General features: G+C 43.0%; 1 protein-coding gene, 1 long non-coding RNA gene and 1 pseudogene across 3 annotated transcripts in view; 2 read left to right on the plus strand and 1 right to left on the minus strand.

Moving 5' to 3' along the window:
- LOC105483579 (uncharacterized) overlaps positions 1-19,086 on the plus strand; it is an 80,752-nt pseudogene that overhangs the window by 26,578 nt on the left and 35,088 nt on the right.
- LOC105483578 (uncharacterized) lies at positions 11,202-14,236 on the minus strand. Its single transcript, XR_988419.3, has 2 exons — positions 12,870-14,236; positions 11,202-11,457 (listed from the first exon to the last, which is right to left on the minus strand). It is a non-coding gene; the product is annotated as an uncharacterized lncRNA (long non-coding RNA).
- LOC105483577 (ubiquitin conjugating enzyme E2 W) overlaps positions 14,561-19,086 on the plus strand; it is a 74,352-nt gene continuing 69,826 nt past the window's right edge. Inside the window, exon 1 of one of the 2 annotated variants that reach the window (XM_071068093.1) lies at positions 14,561-14,778. In XM_071068093.1, the coding sequence (XP_070924194.1) occupies positions 14,677-14,778 (102 nt within the window). In that variant the 5' untranslated portion in view covers positions 14,561-14,676. The remainder of the gene's footprint in view (positions 14,779-19,086) is intronic. The other variant, XM_071068094.1, reaches the window with a different exon arrangement.

Below are 19,086 nucleotides of genomic sequence, written 5' to 3' on the forward strand. Positions count from 1 at the left end.
CCTTCCTTTCCATACATGTCCTAGTCCATCCTCACTTTCTCACTCCCTGGCAATAGCTTCCTTTCCTGATTTTTCTTTGCTGACTTTACCTAATCAAATCTGTTCATCCACCAGAACAATCATTCTAAAACACAAGTCTGGTTTACTGTTTTTGTTGTTGTTGTTGTTGGTTTGTTTTTTGAGATACAGTCTTGCTCTGTCACCCAGGCTGGAATACAGTGGCACGATCTCGGCTCACTGCACCCTCCACTTCCCAGGTTCAAGTGATTCTCCTGCCTCAGCCTCCTGAGTAGCTGGGATTACAAGCATGTACCACCATGCCTGGCTAATTTTTGTATTTTTAGTAGAGACAGGGTTTCACCATGTTGGCCAGGCTGGTCTCAAACTCCTGACCTCAGGTGATCCACCCGCCTCAGCCTCTCAAAGTGCTGGGATTACAGGCGTGAGCCATCACACCCAACCTGGTTTACCACTTTCTATTTGGAAATACCTCGATGTGCCAAATGATCTCTAAGGTCAAGTCCAGCCCCCTCATTAGCCAACAGAACCTTCCATGAGGGGCACATATTCTGAGAATCACCTGGAGGCTGTGTCACAGACTAAATATATAAATTCTTCCATGACCTGGTCTTACTTGCCTCTTTGGTTGCATCTTCCACCCTGTCTTTACAATTTCTGTTAGGCAATACCAATCTGTTTGTCATTGCTTGTAAACACCAATCACCTGGTTATGCTTCCTCTCCCAATTCCTTTCCTCTATCCCTTTGCACCTCTGCTAAGATGTTGGCTTTTCCAGACAGATGTCCTTAGCTCCCAGGTGGGGTCAAATGCTCCTACTGTTTGCTTCCATTATAGCCAGTAAGTAACTTTTCCCATATTCTGTTAAATCCTTTCTTAGATCCATCATCCTGAGTATAAGCAATGTGAGGGCAGGGACTATATCTTATTCATCTCTATATCTCTTGTGTCTGGCATTCAATATAGGCTTATTGGACAAAATTACATTTTTAATAATTTTGTTGAACTGAAAATTCACCAATTAGATATATTTGGGGGCATAGATATTCTTGGTAAAATGTAAAATCCATTTTACCTTAAGTTTAACTTAAGTTTCATAGTTCCAAATGAATAAACTTGATCAGTATTACTTTTTTTCTAAAACCTATTGATATGGGTCATTAAATGAAAGGACTCTGAAAGATAATATGTGCACTGGTTGGAGAATTCAATTTTTACAGTCCTAGAGTTAGAATTCCCAAGGTAGATCCTTTGTGTGGATATCGTTACAAACAAAAGCAACATAAAAAAAATAATATAATTCCCAAGGTAGAATCTGGATTTTTCTATTCATAAACTGGATGACTTTAGCAAATTATTTAGCCTCTCTAAGCCTGTTTCCTTATTTGTAAGAAGGAAATCATTTTATATACTTCATAGTACTGTTTTAAAGATAAAATAATTGGCTGGGACGGTGGCTCAGGCCTGTAATCCCAGCACTTTGGGAGGCCTAGGCAGGCTGATTGCTTGAGCTTAGGAAGTTCGAGACCAGCCTGTGCAACACGGAGAAACCCTGTCTCTACCAAAACTACAAAAACTTATCTGGGTGTGGTAGTACGCCCTGTAGTCCCAGTTACTTGGGAGGTTGAGGCAGGAAAATTGCTTGAACCCAGGAGGGAGAGGTGGAGGTTGCAGTGAGCAGAGATTGCACCACTGCACTCCAGCCTGGGTGACAGGGCAAGACTCCATCTCGAAAAAATAAAAAATAGGCCGGGCGTGGTGGCTCACGCCTGTAATCCCAGCACTTTGGGAAGCCGAGGCAGGTGGATTACCTGGGGTCAGGAGTTTGACACCAGCCTGGCCAACATGGTGAAACCCCGTCTCTACTAAAAATGCAAACAATTAGCTAGGTGTGGTGGTGGGCGCCTGTAATTCCAGCTACTCAGGAGCCTGAAGCAGGAGAATTGCTTGAACCTGGGAGATGAAGGTTACAGTGACCTGAGATCGTGCCACTGCACCCCAGCCTTGGCGACAGAATTAATTAATAAGATAAAATAATTCAAGGCATAGGGTTCAGGACCTGCCACTCTGAAATATGATGGTAGGAGACCAGAATATGCCACCCTAAAATAGACTGTGTGTGTGTGTGTTTTTTTTTTTTTTTAAGCATATTGATTATTTTTGGAGAACTGCAGACACAGAAGCTCTGAAAGGTTACCATTTGGTAAAGGAAATATAAAGTAAATTTTCATTTATAAACGCATCTATATCAGGAAGAGAGCAACTCTGAAACAACTTTTATCACCTGAGAGACTTAGCTGTATAACAAGGCAACCTTTGTTCATCACACATTTCCTCCTTTCACCCTCCCGTAATTTGTCTCCACTCTCCCCACCAACCGCCAGAAACCTCAGACCCTTTTTGTAGCTCAGCATTACATATAAGCTTCAATCATCTGGCCACTTCTGTAAGTCTCATTTTGGCAGGACTCCTGTGTGCACGTGTGTAATTAAAATGGTTTTCTGACCAGGCGAGGTGCCTCATGCCTGTAATCACAGCACTTTGGGAGGCCGAGGCGGGCAGATCACCTGAGGTCAGGAGTTCGAGACCAGCCTGCCCAACATGGTGAAAACCCTGTCTCTACTAAAAATACAAAAATTATCTGGGTGTGATGGCGGACACCTGTAATCCCAGCTACTCAGGGGGCTGAGGCAGGAGAATCTCAGCTACTCAGGGGGCTGAGGCAGGAGAATCTCTTGAATCTGGGAGGTATAGGTTACAGTGAGCCCAGATCACACCATTGCACTCTACCCTAGGCGACAAGAGTAAAACTCCATCTCAATAAATAAATAAATAAATAAATATAAAATAAAATGGTTTTCTTTCTGTTAATCTGCCTTGTGTCCATTTAATTTGTAGACCAGTCAAAGAATCTGAACCTAGGAGGGTAAAAGGATGCACTTTTTTTTTTTTTTTTGAGACGGAGTCTCGCTGTGTCGCCCAGGCTGGAGTGCTGTGGCCGGATCTCAGCTCACTGCAAGCTCTGCCTCCCGGGTTTTTACGCCATTCTCCTGCCTCAGCCTCCCGAGTAGCCGGGACTACAGGCGCCCGCCACCTCGCCCGGCTAGTTTTTTGTATTTTTTAGTAGAGACGGGGTTTCACCGTGTTAGCCAGGATGGTCTCGAACTCCTGACCTCGTGATCCGCCCGTCTCGGCCTCCCAAAGTGCTGGGATTACAGGCTTGAGCCACCGCGCCCGGCCAAGGATGCACTTTTTTACCCCTACACAAGAAATACAAAGGGTCTCTCACAGTGCTTATGTGGCATATATAAATACTCAATACAAGTTTACTTTTATCATTTTCATTAATAAAGGCAGGTCTGGGAAGATGACATATATAGGGAAGGTAGAACAATCATGAGGCCACCTTTGCACACTGGTGGGTAAGGAGAGGCAACATTCCAACCTTAAATTTCTTTGTTTTGTTTTATTGTATTCTTTCTTTATTTCTGAGACCGGGTCTCTCTCTGTCACCCAGGCTGGATGGAGTAGGGTGGCACAATCTTGGCTCACTGCAACTTCCACCTTTCAGGCTGAAGCAATCCTCCCACTGCAGCCTTCTTGGCAGCTGCGACTACAGGCGCACGCCACCACACCTGGCCAATCATTGTATTTTTAGTAGAGACAAGGTTCTGCCGTGTCGCCTAGGCTGGTCTCAAAGTCCAGAGCTCAGACGATCCTCCCATCTTGGCCTCCCAAAGTGCTGGGATCACAAGCATGAGCCACCACACCTGGTCTGTTTGTTTTATTGTGTTTTTTAAATTGACAAATAATAATTGCACATATACGTGGTGTACATAGTGATGTTTTAATGCATATACTGCGTAGCGATCAGATCATAGGAATTAGCATATCCATCATCTCAAACATTTATCGTTTTTTGTGTTGAGAACATTTAATATCCTCCTCCTAGCTATCTGAAACTGTTAGCAGTGGAGAATCCATAAGGGTTTGCAGCAACCTCAATTCTTACCTCCTCAAAATAAAGAATTCAGTTGAGGAGCATAAGGTAGAGTAAGAGTCTGAGGCAAGTTTTATTTTATTTTTATTTCATTTTATATTTTGAGACAGTCTCACCCTGTCGCTCAGGCTGGAGTGCAGTGGCGTGATCTCGGCTCACTGCAGCCTCCACCTCCTGGGTTCAAGTGATTCTCATGTCTCAGCCTCCCGAGTAGCTGGAATTACAGGCACTCACCACCACGCCTGGCTAATTTTTGTATTTTTAGTAGAGACGGGGTTTCACCATGTTGATCAGGCTGGTCTCAAACTTTTGACCTCAAGTGATCCACCTGCCTCAGTCTCCCAAAGGGCTGGGATTAGAGGTGTGAGCTACCATGCCTGGCCCTTCCTTCTAATTTTTTTTTTTTTTTTTTGCAAGGCAAGTTTTAGACCAGGAGTGAAAGTTTGTTTAAAGGTTTTAGAGCAGGAACAAAAGGAAGTAAAGTACACTTGGAAGAGGACCAAGCAGGCCCCTTGAGAGATTCAAGTGCATGGTCTGACCTTTGACTAGGGGTTTTTTACATTGACATTCTCTGGGAGGGTTGCATCCTTTCTCCCGATTCTTCCCTTGGGGTGGGCTATCCACATGTACTGCAGCCTGCCAGCACTTGCGAGGGGCCACATGCACAGTATTTACTGAAATTGTGCACATGCTCCCTTGAGGCATTTTTGCCTTACCAGTCAACTGTTCCCAGAAGAAGGTCATATACCAGTTAAATACTCCCATTTTGCCCCTTAGTGTGCATACTTGAGCCTACTTGCCCAACTCCTGAGAGCTTATCAGGAAGCTACTGATCACCAGTTTCAGGAGGCTGCCTTTCCCTGGCGCTGGCTGCGACCAATTATTAGTTTAGAGAGACAGTTTAACAATGGCCTGACCATCACCTGATGGTTGCCTGACATTCCTGATGGGGGTGGGGAGCACTTTCCTGCCCTGCTCTTGTCTGACAACCCACTGTAACAAAACTATATAATATTGTTAACTATAGTCACCCTACAATGCTGTAGAACACAAGAATGTATTCCTCCTATCCAGCTATAATTTTGTATCTTTTAACAGATCTCTCCCTCCTTTCCTCCTACCCTTCCCAGTCTGTAGTATCCTCTGTTCTACTTTCTACTTCAGAAATCAATTTTTTTAGCTTCCACATATATATGAGTGAGAACATGCATCGTTTAACATTCTGTTCCTGGCTTATTTCACTTAACATAATGTCCTTCAGTTCTATCCATGTTGCCATGAATGACAGGATTTCATCCTTTTTTATGGCTGAATAGTATTCTGTGGCATATGTGTACCATATTTTCTTTGTGCAGTCGTCTGTTGTTGGACACCTAGCTTGATTCCCTATCTGGGCTCTGGTGAATAGTGCTGCAATAAACAGGGGGGTGCAGATGTCTCTTTGCTGGAATGACTTCCTTTCTTTTGGATAAATTCCCAGTAGAGGGATTGCTGGATCATATGTTAGTTCTATTTTTGTTTTATTTGAGGGACTTCCATCCTGTTCTCCATAGTGGTTCTATTAGTTTGTATTCCCACCAACAGTGTATAAAAGTTCCCCTTTCTCTGCATTTTTACTAGTGTTTGTTACTTTTTGTCTTTGATAGCCATTGTAACTGTGGTGAGTTGTTACTTCATTGTGGTTTTGATTTGCATTTCCCTGATGATTAATGATGCGAGCATTTTTTAATATATGTGTTGGCCATTTCTTCTTTTGTGAAATGTTTGTTTAGATCATTTGCTCATTTAAAAAAGCAGATTGTTTGGGGTTTTTTGCTGTTGAGATGTTTCCATTTCTGCTGGGCATGGTAACTCACACCTATAATCCCAGCACTTTGGGAGGCTGAGACAGGAGAATTGCTTTTGTCAAGGAGTTGAAGATCAGCCTGGGCAACATAGTAAGACTCGTCTCTACAAAAAAAAAAAAAAAAAATTAGCCAGGTGCAGCAGTGTGCACCTGTAGTATCAGCTACTCAAGAGGCTGAGGTGGGAGGATTGCTTGACCCCGGGAGGTCGAGGTGGTGAGCTGTGATTGTGCCACCACACTCCAGCTTGGATGACAGAGTGAGACCCTGTCTCAAAAAATAAAATTAAGTTAAAAATTTTGTTTCTTGTATATTCTATATATTAATCCCCTGTCAATGATTAGTTTGCAAATATTTTCTTCCATTTTGTAGGTTGTCTTTTAACTCTGTTGATTGCTTTCTTTGCTATGCAGAAGCTTGTAGTTTATATAATCCCATTTGTTTATTTTTGCTTTTGTTACCTGTGCTTTTGAGGTCTTATTCCCAGACCAATTTCTGGGAATTCCCAGACCAATGTTCTGAAGCAGTTCCACTATATCTTCTTCTAGTAGTTTTATGATATTGAATCTTATATTTTGGTCTTTGATCCATTTTGAGTTAATTTTATAGGGTGAAAGGTGGGGATGTAATTTCATAATTTCATTCATGTATTTTTTTTTCTTTTTTTTTTTGAGACAGGGTCTCACTCTGTTGCCCAGGCTGGAGTGCAGCAGCACAGTCATGGCTCACTGCAGCCTCAACTTCCTGGGCCCAAGCCATCCTCCCACCTCAGCTTCCCAAGGAGCTGAGACCACAGACATGTGCCACCATGCCTGGGTGATTTTTTATTTTTGTGGTGACAGGGTCTCGCTGCATTGCCCAGCCTGGTCTCAAACTCTTGGGCTCAACTGATCCTCCTGCCTCAAACTCTTGGGCTCAACTGATCCTCCTGCCTCACCCTTTCAAAGTGCTCGGATTACAGGTGTGAGCCACTGTGCCCAGCCTAGTTTCGTTTTTTTGCATGTGGATATCCAGTTTCTCCAGCACCATTTACTGAAGAGACTGGCCTTTCCTTGGTGAGTATTCTTGGCACCTTTGTTAATAATAAGTTGGTTGTAGATATGTAGATTAATTTCTGGGTTCTCTATTCTGTTCTATTGGTCTGTGTGTCTGTTTTTATGCCAGTACCATGCTGTTTTCATTACTACAACTTTGTAGTATATTTTGAGGTCTGGTAGTATGGATACTTCTAGCTTTGTTCTTTTTGCTCAAGATTCCCTTGGTATTTGGGGTCTTTTGTGGTTCCATACAAATTTTAGAGCTTTTCCCCGTATTTCTGTGAAGAATGCCTGTTGGGATTTTGACTGACTCTGAAGATTGCTTTGAGTAGTATGGTCATTTCAATAATATTAATTCTTCTGATCCACGAGCATGGGATGTCTCTCAATTTGTTTGTATGCTCTTCAGTTTCTTCTGTTTGTATTTTGTAGTTTTCCTTGTAGAGGCCTCGCACTCATTGGTTAAATTTATTCCCAGGTATTTTATTTTATTTTTTGTAGCTACTGTAAATGGGATTGCTTTCTTGACTTCCTTTTCAGCTAGTTGATTGTTAATGTATAGAAACACTACTGATTTTTGTATATTTATTTTGTGTCCTATAACTTTAATTTACCAGTTCTAAGAGTTTTTTGGTAGAGTCTTTAGGTTTTATTGATATATAAGATCATGTCATCTGCAAACAGGGACAATTTGACTTCCTCTTTTCCAATTTGGATGCTTTTTATTTATTTCTCTTGCCTAACTGCTCTGGCTCCAACCTTGAAATTTTGTCTATAGCAAGCTCTGTTCAAAGTGTCTCAGTCCATTTGAGCTGTTATAACAAAATACCATCAACTAGGCAGCCTATAAACAACAGAAACTTATTTCTCACAGTTCTGGAGGTTGGGAAATCTAAGATCAAGGCACTGGAAGGTTCAGTGTCTAATGAGGGCTCACTTACTGGTTTATGGACAGCTATCTTTCCGCTGTGCCTCACACAGTGGGAATTATGAGGGTCTTTATGGGGTCTTTTTTTTTTTTTTTTTAAATGGAGTTTCCCTCTTATTGCCCAGGCTGGAGTGCAGTGGCACGATTTCAGCTCACTGCAACTTCTGCCTCCTGGGTTCAAGCGATTTTCCTGCCTCAGCCTCCGGAGTAGCTGGGATTACAGGCATGCGCCACCACACCCGGCTAATTTTGTATTTTCAGTAGAGATGTGGTTTGTCCATGTTGGTCAGGCTGGTCTTGAACTCCCGACCTCAGGTGATCACCCACCTTGGCCTCTCAAAGTGCTGGGATTACAGGCGTGAGCCACCATGCCTGGCCTGCCCAGACTCTTCTATGTTCATAAGTGGTACAAAATTTGACAATATTGGCAGAGGTATTTCTCAGTCACTGTCATATACCCTATTCCTTATCTCCAGTGAACATTGCACCTGCTTACTGGACAGAGAGCACTGAGTAATGAGGAAGGAAAATTAGATATCGCTTCTCGTCAATGTGGTGCTATGCAATTCACAAAGATCCTTCACATCCATGATCTTTTTTAGACCCTACCATAAATCATGTGTTGGAAATTTTGTTCTCACTTTACAAATAAAGAAGCTAAAGTTTAAAGAAGTTAAATGACCTACTCATTTGGTGTGATATTTCCATCACACCAAAAATAAAACATTAAAATAGTTCTACGGTGGTGAGGAAATTGCTGTTGATCTCAGACTCCCAAAGAACCTCCTATCCATAGCCTCTCAACCACCCCTGAAACCTGGAATTCCCCATGATCTAACTAAAGATACCCAGTCCACTCAGCAGAGACTTTTCAGGACCCCACAGCGGTAATAAGCAGCCTCGTTCTGAATGGTTGGTACCTGCGCCACACCTGTTGTTAAACAAGTTTAGTATCACTCCTGGGAAGGATCAAGATGAGCGCTCAACTCTTCTGGTTCCCAATCCAGGGTTTTTCGCACAGCATCCTGATTTTCAGGAAGACCAGAAAACAAACAACTGAACAAGAAGAAAACAAGTGTTACAAAATTATGTCTCAAAAAAAAGAAAAAAAAAGAAAAGAAAATTTTAGAAGGGCAAGAGATTGAGCTGGTATCTATCTTCATCTCTTCATGAAAAGTTTTTTTTTTTTTCTTTCCTATAATCCAGCTTTTTTTGTTTGTTTTTTGTTTTGAGACGGAGTCTCACTCTGTCACCCAGGCTGGAGTGCAGTGGCACCATCTTGGCTCACTGCAACCTCTGCCTCCGGGGTTCAAGCCATTCTCCTGTCTCAGCCTCTCGAGTAGCTGGGATTACAAGTGCTCTCACCATGCTTGGCTAATTTTTTGTATTTTTAGTAGAGATGGAATTTCAGTGTCCTGCCCAGGCTGGTCTCGAACTCCTGACTTCAAGTAATCTGGCTGCCTCGGCCTCCCGAAGTGCTGGGATTACAGATGTGAGCCACCATGCCTGGCCTAAAATCCGGCTTCTGTACAAGGGAAAAGCGATCTTTTTTTTTTTTTTTTTGAGAAAGAGTCTCCCTCTGTCACTCAGACTGGAGTGCAGTGGCATGGTCTTGGCTCACTGCAACCTCTGCTTCCCGGGTTCAAACTATCCTCCTACCTTAGCCACCCAAGTAACTGGGATTACAGGCACGTGCCACCATGTCTGGCTAATTTTTGTATTTTTAGCAGAGACAGGGTTTCACCATGTTGGCCAGGCTGGTCTCTAACTCCTGACCTCAGGTGATCTGCCCCCCTCAGCCTCCCAAAGTGCTGGGATTACAGGTGTGAGCCACCAAGTCCTGCCTTATCTTGAGGTTTATATACCTCTGCTGCTGATCTGATGGATAAACTTTTTTTTTTTTGGGTGGGGGACAGGGCCTCACTCTCACCTAGGCTGGAGCACAGTAGCATGATCACAGTTCACTGCAGCCTTGACACCCTTGGCTCAAGTGATCCTCTCAGCTCAGCCTCCCAGGTAGTAGGCATGCGCCACCATGCCCAGCTAATTTTTTTGTAGAGATGGGGTCTTACTATATTGCCCAGGCTAGTCTCAAACTCCTGGGCACAAGTGATCCTCCTGCCTCAGCATCCCAAAATGCTGGGATTATAAGCATGAGCCACCATGCCTGACCCTGATGGATGAACTTCTAAGGGTCCAGTAACTTCCTGAAATACAAATTTTCATGGGTATATGTATTTGTTTGTGGAGTGGGTCCATGGCTTTCATTTAATTTTTAATGAGATCCCTGTCAAAAATAAAAAATAAAAAGAAACCACAGTCTTTTCAAGTAATGGCTTGCTATGAACATGTTTGGTAAGAGGTCTAGGTGAGAAATAAGCAGGGAATATCAAGGGTTGCAGACATGGATAAAAGAACTCTTGCTAGAGAAGGGTAAAAATGGGGAATAAAGTAAAACTTTTCCTGGTAGACAATTTTCTTTGCAAACTATATAGGTATATAAATCAACTGTTTTTGACATGTAGAATAAGTTACACTCAAAATAAGTCACACGTACAAACCATTGTTATTTTGTTCATTTTCTTCGTCCTTTATTAGAAGACTTAAATGAAATGACTGGTTGGGATTTAAAATTATTTTTAAAAATATTCTTTTGCTTTATAGATATGCATTTGTTATCACTCTGAATTATGAATATAGAATTTTTGCTACTTTATGAAATCCCATCTATATTTTGACTGGATTGCATTAGCATTTTAAAACTGTTAACCAAACCCCCTCCACTTCCCAGTATTTCTACATAAATTGCAATGAAGCCAAGTTCATTCCTTAATATATTTACAAAAATGATTTTTAAACTCAAAATGCTATGTAATTCCCATTGCATTTTATGTTAAGACTTTTTAACATGGTATTTTAGACAAATCATGTACAATTTTGATTCTCTCTAATAGACGCATGGAATTTGAAATGTGGAAGAAACCATAAAGATTATGCAGTCTGACTTGCTCATTTTATTGATGAGGAAAGAAACCCAGAAAGATTAGAAGACTTACCCAATCTTGTTAATGACAGAGCTAAGATAAGAATACAAGCCTTGGATTCTTAGTTTGGTGCCTTTTCTAAAATCCAGTAACAAACTGTTGGTGACTGAACTGTCTCCATTTCTCTGCTGAGATCAGCCCCTAGGAGACTAAGAACAAACGACTAGGTGGAGGCATAGACTCAAGCAAGGACTCGTCAACTCTGCCTTTTCATGCTTCAACAAACAAAATGTTCACAGGACTGCTTCTGACTTTCCAGTTTAATAAATCACTAGAACAAAAGCATTCATCAATCACCTTACATTATTCATTGTAGCATTTACCCAGTAGTCCCTTTGTAGGTCCTTTAATGTTACTATTTAGTTTCCCATATTCCCTTTTCTTTACTAGCAGAAAGTCCAGATGCTAACGTAGACCTGTCTCAGGCTCTCTCTTTACCTTGGAAGGGAAGATCTCAGGCACATACACAGCTCAGGTATGTCCAGTTTTTTTTTTTTTTTTTTTTCTTCCAGGGAAGTGGAGATGCAGGTAGTTTGTGAGATGAGGGAGAATCTCCTCCTTGTAACCTGATGGTCATTTCTAATTGCTGTGGAAATGAAAAAGTGAACATCATTATCAAATCTAACAAAAATAACAATTCCTTAATATTTTCTAATATCTACTCTATATTTAATTTTCTCCAGGTCTCTCAAAAATATCTTTTTTACAGTTTGTTTGAATCTAGATCCAAACAATGTTAACATATGCATTTGTTCAATATATCTCTTACGTGGCCAAGCATGGCCTGTAATCCCAGCACTTTGGAAGGCCAAGGCAGGTGGATCACTTGAGGCCAGGAGTTCAAGACCAGACAAAAGCCCGTCTCTACTAAAAATATAAATATATATATATAAATAATTATATATATATATAATTACATATGATGTTATTTTTATTTATTTATTTATTTTTTTTTTTTGAGACGGAGTCTCGCTCTGTCGCCCAGGCTGGAGTGCACTGGCCGGATCTCAGCTCACTGCAAGCTCCGCCTCCCGGGTTTACGCCATTCTCCTGCCTCAGCCTCCCGAGTAGCTGGGACTACAGGCACCCGCCACCTCGCCCGGCTAAGTTTTTGTATTTTTTTTAGTAGAGACGGGGTTTCACCGTGTCAGCCAGGATGGTCTCGATCTCCTGACCTCGTGATCCGCCCGTCTCGGCCTCCCAAAGTGCTGGGATTACAGGCTTGAGCCACCGCGCCCGGCCCATATGATGTTATTGAGAAGATCCAGTAAGGATATGGGAAACTTTAACTTCATTATTGCTGAACTGTTTTCCAAAGTGATTGCACCAGTGTCACTCCTATAAGAGTTTATGAGAGCTCCACTTCCTCTCTCACTTTTGGTATTATAGATTTTTTTTTTTTTTGAGATGACAGGGTCTTGCTCTGTCACCTACACTGGAGTGCACTGGCATTATCCTGTCAGACATTTTAACTTTTGCCTGATAGTAATGATAGTAACGCTTGCTCTGTAGAGATATGAGCCTAGTCTTCAAACATTGCATAATAGTGTTTTAGATATTAACATATGCTCACTGGAGATAATTACATATCCCCCACACCATCTGTAAGTCACTGTTTTGGCTCCTATGTCAGGATCTTTTTATTAAATATTAACAAAAGAATGGCCGGGCGCAGTGGTTCACACCTGTAATCCCAGCCCTTTGGGAGGCTGAGGCAGGTGGATTACGAGGTCAGGAGCTCAAGACCAGCCTGGCCAACATGGTGAAACCTCATCTCTACTAAAGATACAAAAAATTAGCTGGGCATGGTGGTGTGTACCTGTAATCCCACCTACTTGGGAGGCTGAGAGAGGAGAATCACTTGAACCTGGGAGGCGGAGGTTGCAGTGAGCCAAGATCACGCCATTGCACTCCAGCCTGGGTGACAGAGTGAGACTCCATCTCAAAAAAAAAAAAAAAAAAAAAGAAGACAGGTTATTATGTGCTATTTAGTATTACCTAGAAAGGATATTACTGGCATTGACCTTTCCCTCCTGTGAAGATACTTCTAACATATATGAAACCGAAGGGACCAGATACTGGTTTCACTGTGATGAGTGTCAGAATTCTTGTAACCTCTTTTTTCCTCATTAGTATCTGTCATGGCAGGTTGTTGGCTCTGACGATGTCATAATGCTTTGTTTGTAGGGTCATCCGACACTACTTTTTCCATAGGAACAATCAGCTTTTAGGCAAAGTGAACCTTGGACAGTAAAACCTGATCTTCTGAGGTCATAGAAATAAAGACATCTCAAAGAAAATATACTGGAAACTTCTTTAAGTTTTCCTCTTTCATTGGGATACGTGGGTTTCCTCACTGTTGTAATGTTGATGACACAACAGGGCTAACACCGGATATGCTTCTGGTTGATTCCGGTTTACCAAGAGCATCCAAACATCCCTCAAGGACAGTCATTTTGCACAACAAAGGGAAACTCCGCTCATTTCTGGCATTAGGGTGGACATCTGAGAGAGGGGAGGGTATGCCACCGTAACTTCTCTAGTGATGAGTAGTGTTTAATATTATGCCATAGACTAACTGGCGTATTTTAAAGATCTTTTTCCTTTTTGAACACATTTCAGATTAGAGAAGTTCCAGAGAACGTAATCTATTTTAAGAGTGTGAAACAGTGATATTCTACATTGCTTTTATATCTTAAAGAAATTTCTAAAAAGAAAGCCGAGTCAATAAAATGACAGATTTTAAGCCTTCATTCTGGTAACATAAAAGCCTTCTACTCATTGTGTCTGCCACCTTAATTTTTAAAGATAGAGCATGAGGTGCAAGCTTTTGGCTTCCATTTTCCTCTTATAAACCAATGACATCTTCAGTTCCAGAATAGCTTTTTTAAAACGTGACTTCTGATAAATGTTGGCAGAACTGGTGCATTCCTAAAATAAATTATGTATGCTCAGCTTTCCCTACCCAAGTTCATCCCTAACTGACCACAAAACTGCCCACCACGAAATAGGCTTAAGAGAAGTCTGGACATAATGGTCTAAGTGTATATAACACAACACTGGTATATTTTTAAAAATTCAGTATATTTTAAAAAATTCATGCCTAGGGTCAATTCTGATAATCAAATTTAGACTGCCGCAACAACCGTAACTACTGTTGATACATGCGAAGTTTAAAACTGAAGGGCTGGGGTAAGGGGCAGAAACTGCACACAACAAACTTCCAAATTTTCTCTCCCCTTTCAGGCAAGTTTCAGCTCCACAAATCTAAATACCCTCGCCTTTAAAATATCAGTGTCGTTTTGCTCTTAAATCCTCATCCCGTTGTACAAGGAAACCTATGTCTCTCTTCCCCAGATTAAGAATACAAGAAGCTTTCCAGGTCTACAAGGACCAGAAAGCAGCTGCGCGGGAAGTTTCATGGGGCCCCAAGGCTCTCAGAGTGGGCTTGACGGTATGGAAAACACATCCCAAGAGAAAAATCTGTGAACCGCACAGCTGTGTTTGGAAAACCAAAACGAAATAGAAAAAAATCTGAGCTGATCCGGACGGCATCAGGATTACGCGGTACACAAGAAGAAAACAACCGTAGCCGGGTCAAAACTGGAGCCGTGTCTCCTCAGTAACCAGAGTAAACGGAAGACCGACGCGGGAGCGGCGAGCCGGACTGAGACCGAAGGTACTCGGAGCGCCATTTACCGCGTCCTCGCCCCGCCCCCTAGCCCCTCCTCCCGTCCGCCCTGCGCGCCAGCCAATCCCCTCGCGCCATCACCTTCCCATCGTAGGCCCCGCCTCCGCGCCCGGGATGTTGAGCCCCCGCGGCGTGACGCGAGCACGGCAGCTCCTCCCCCTGCGTCTCTGGCCTCGCCGGTCTTGGGGGGATGGTTCCATCATGGCGTCAATGCAGGTGAGAGGAGTTTGCTGCATCTGGGCGGGCCAGGGAGCCGCCGAGAGAGTGCCAGCGTTCGGGCGGGGGTGGCGTCCGCGATTCGGGGACACCCGGGCGGGTTCGGGATCGGCCCGGGTGGCTTGTTTTCCTTCAGCTCAGGGCGTCGGGGGAGGGGTAAGAGGCGGCGAGAGGCGTTGGGGGGGTGCGGTATCCGTCGGTCGAAGCGGACACCAGCCGGCCGGGAAGTTGGGTGATAAAGGAGGCTTGGGGGAGAAAGGGCGAAGTCTGGTGTTGGCAGCCTCAGAATCGGCTCCCCGCACACACACACACACACACACACACACACACACGGCCACTGCCAGTCTCCTGCCCGCCAGTCCCAGGGTTGCCTTTATCCCCGCTGTCCCTGGCCCGACGGAAACAGCTGCGCCCGCGGTTGTTGCCGGGGCAGGGGCGGCGAGGGGCTGAGTGTGGGGGAGCCGAGAAGGCGTCTCCGGAGAAGGCGACTGGCTGCGGACGGCGCTTAGCGGCCTCTGCTCCGGCCTCCCACGCCGGGCCCCCCAGACTGCTTGACCCCGTCTCTCTCTTCTTCCCTTTGACTCTTAATCCTGTGCCCGTGGGTATCCTCTCTTTCCATCAGCCTCGGCATTCTCGCGGACATTACTTCAGCAGTCCAGTGTCTCCTCCTCTCGAAGCTGCCCCGAGTCCACTGCCTGATGGGCGATCTCCCGAGAGCCAAGTCCTCAGCCCCCTGAAACCTTTCGGGATAGCTCGCCCTTTATTTTGTTTCCCCCTACAAGGCCCCACCCTTGCGGTCGCGATAAGGCTATACATCTCTTTGCCCTTATTCGCAGACCTTTAGTGGAACCTTAGTTTGGTAGGAGGCGTTTGTTAACCTGTGCCACATCCACCCGACTTAGCAAGGCGTGGTTTTCTGGCTTTCCAACTTAATTTACTCCTTTTTCCCGAATTCAGGGAGTTGCGGGTTTTTTGTGTTTTTGTTTTCAGGCAAAGATGGCAACCACAATTGTAGTTTTGTAGAGATTGGCTGCGTTATCTATAGCCTGCATTTAATTCATAGGTGAAGACTAGCGGTATCAAAGACATTGGAAGAGAAAGTAGAACACTCAATAGGAGTGTCAGCTGAATACTCTTTAGCGTTTTAATAATATCCCCTTGGGTAAAGAGACCACGTTTTCTTAGAAGTGTTTTTGCTTTTGTTTCTGAAAGAAGCAAGTCTCTGTTCCTCCTCCATTTTTTTTTTCTTTTCTCTGCTAAAAGTGTTTTTCTTCCCTTTTCTGCAACTTCTTCCTCTTTTGTACAAATATATCTTTGCTTCACATTTACTCCTGTGCTTTTATGTTATTCCCCTTTCAACCTGTTTTCCTTACAATATTCTCTTTACTTTTGCTTCTCCCTCTGGACTTGCCTGCAGAACAGAAAAGTTTTATGTAACATTTCTAGTTGAAGAGATGTCACGAATGGTGCAGGGAAAAAAACAGGAACAATTTCAGGAAACATTATACTTTACACTAGTCCCCCAGAGACGTTAGAGAAGTTTCGTCATTTGAGGCCAAGAAAAGGAACTGTGGAATGCTAGTTGAACAGTAGATGCAATAGGCTACATGACCACTTAAAGATTTTTATCTGTGTTAAGATTAAAACATTTTTTATGACAAGTTTAAGATTATTATCTGTATTAAGATTAAAACATTATTTGAGAGTAAAAATTAAGATTAAAATCCACAACACTTGTGATAATATTTGACAAGAGAACGTAGTGTGCCATCTGGTTAGATTTAGTATCTGGAAAAGGCAGATTTGTTTGTAAGAGAAAGGTTGGTAATGTTGAACTTTACATGGTGTCTTTTTTTTTTTTTTTTTTTTTTTTTTTTTTTTTTTTTTGAGACGGAGTTTAGCTCTTGTTGTCCAGGCTGGAGTGCAGTGGGGGTGATCTCGGCTCACCGCAGCCTCCGCCTCCCGGGTTCAAGTGATTCTCCTGCCTCAGCCTCCCGAGTGGCTGGGATTACAGGCATTGGCCATCACGCCCAGCTAATTTTGTATTTTTAGTAGAGAGGGGTTTCTCCATGTTGGTCAAGCTGGACTTGAACCCCCGACCTCAGGTGATCCGCCCACTTCGGCCTCCCAAAGTGCTGGGATTACAGGTGTGAGCCACCGTGCCCGGCCTACATGATGTCTTAAGCAATGGAAACAAATACTTGATTGATAGTGCAATAGTGCATTTTTCTGTGCCCTAAGTATTACCTCAGACTGTCTTACCACTCTTTGAAGTTTTTCCTTCACCTTATTCCATCTAAATCTTATCACTCTCTATTCTTCTGTGTTTTCTGGTTAGAGGAATGGAAAATGGATGCTTAACTCTTTTTATTAAAGTAAAAAGTCTTTTCCTTTTGTTTGTATTTTAAAATATCTAGTGCAGATTTTCTGGTAGTATCTTTAAGAATATTTAAATATGTATAAGTCAGGCTTTTTGAAAGACAGCCCTACTTTCTGTGTGGTTATTCGGTATCTTTGTTGTACAGAATTTATATCCTGACTATCTTAATGGCAACATCTGGCTCTTTTAAGACAACTAGATTATACGTAAATCTTCAATCAAATTATCAAATTTGTTTAATCACTGAGCCAGTTACCTTTTGGGGGCCCTCTGTGTGTCAGACACTTATCTAGGTGCCGCGGTTATAGCAATGAACAAAAGCGAACAAGATTTTTGCCCTCATGGATTTAATAATAAATAGTCTGGTAAGAAGAGACAGATAATAACAGCATATTTAAGTTAATTGTTTTTTGTTTTTTGTGTTGAGATGGAGTCTCGCTGTGTCGCCCATTCTGGAGTGTAGTGGTGCAGTCACGGCTCACTGCAACCTCTGCTCCCAGGGTTCTAGCAATTCTCCTACTTAGCCTCCTGAGTAGCTGGGATTACGGGTGCTGGCCACCACGACCAGGTAATTTTTTTGTGTTTTTCGTGGAGACTGGGTTTCGCTATGCTGGCCAGGCTGGTCTTGAACTCCTGACCTCAAGTGATCCTCTTGCTTCAGCCTCCCAAAGTGCTAGGATTACAGGTGTGAGCCACTGCACCTGGCCAAGTGTGTTACTATATTAGAAGGTGATAGTGCAGTGGAGAAAAAACATGGAAGGCTAGGAAATTGATCATTTGGGGATTTCAATTAGGAAAAAATAAACTGTAACATGGAATGACCATGTCCTTACTCAAAAAGCTTTTAGTAGATTTCTTTATCTTACCCACACCAGGTGTTGCTGCTGCTGAAGAAGTTACTTAAGCTGTAAGAGGAACTGTATTTTTTTTTATGCCATGTTATACACATGTAACATGGGATTTCATTACCTGATAAAAATTAAATAGTCTTTAGGATCAATGCAGTAAAACAAGTAAGACTTTGAATTTCTTTTGGAGAGTATGTATTTGAAGTTGAGCTAGTAACTGCTTTAATGTATTCTGTCAGTGCGTCTCAACCATCTTTTAGGTTCTGTCCACATAGAAAGTAAGTTTCGAATAGTACACTAAAGTAGATGATGAGATTGGGAGGCTAGAAGCGCCTGGCAGCAGCTCCTCATGAAACTCCTGGGATGGGAGATCAATATCCTGGCACACCTGTAAATGCTGGAGACGCTCTGCTCCCTAAAATTGCTAGAGTTCTGCCATATACAATTCAAGATAGTGGTTTTCAGACTTACGTGATCCCTTTGAGGCATTCTTTACTCGTTTTCTTTTTTTCTTTTCCTTCCTATTGTTTCTTCCTAGAAAAAAGTAATGTATCACTAAGTAAGATTACAGTTAAATTACATTTTAAAAAACCTTGTCTTTTTTGGAGACGGTCTCACTGTGTCACCCAGACTGGAGTGCAGTGGCACAGTCTCAGCGTGCTGCAGTTTCAGCCTCCCTGGGCTTAAGTGATCCTTCCATCTCAGCCTCCTGAGTAGCTGTGACTACGGGTTTTTGTGTTTTGTAGAGACAGGTTTCACCGTGTTGCCCAAGCTGGTCTGGAACTCCTGCGCTCAAGCAGTCACCTGCCTCGGCCTCCCCAAATCCTGGGATTACAAGCGTGAGCCAATGTGCCCAGCCTTAAGAAATCATTCTTAAGAGGATGTTGTATTTGTGGTGATACCTAAAATTGACAGGAGTTAAACAGATCTACATTTAATTTTGGTAATTCTAAAAATCTTTTTTTTTTTTCGAGACGGAGTCTCGCTCTGTCGCCCAGGCTGGAGTGCAGTGGCACGATCTTGGCTCACTGCAAGCTCCGCCTCCCAGGTTCACCGCATTCTCCTGCCTCAGCCTCCCAA

This window comes from Macaca nemestrina, chromosome 8, assembly GCF_043159975.1.
Source record: "Macaca nemestrina isolate mMacNem1 chromosome 8, mMacNem.hap1, whole genome shotgun sequence".
NCBI lineage: Eukaryota > Metazoa > Chordata > Mammalia > Primates > Cercopithecidae > Macaca > Macaca nemestrina.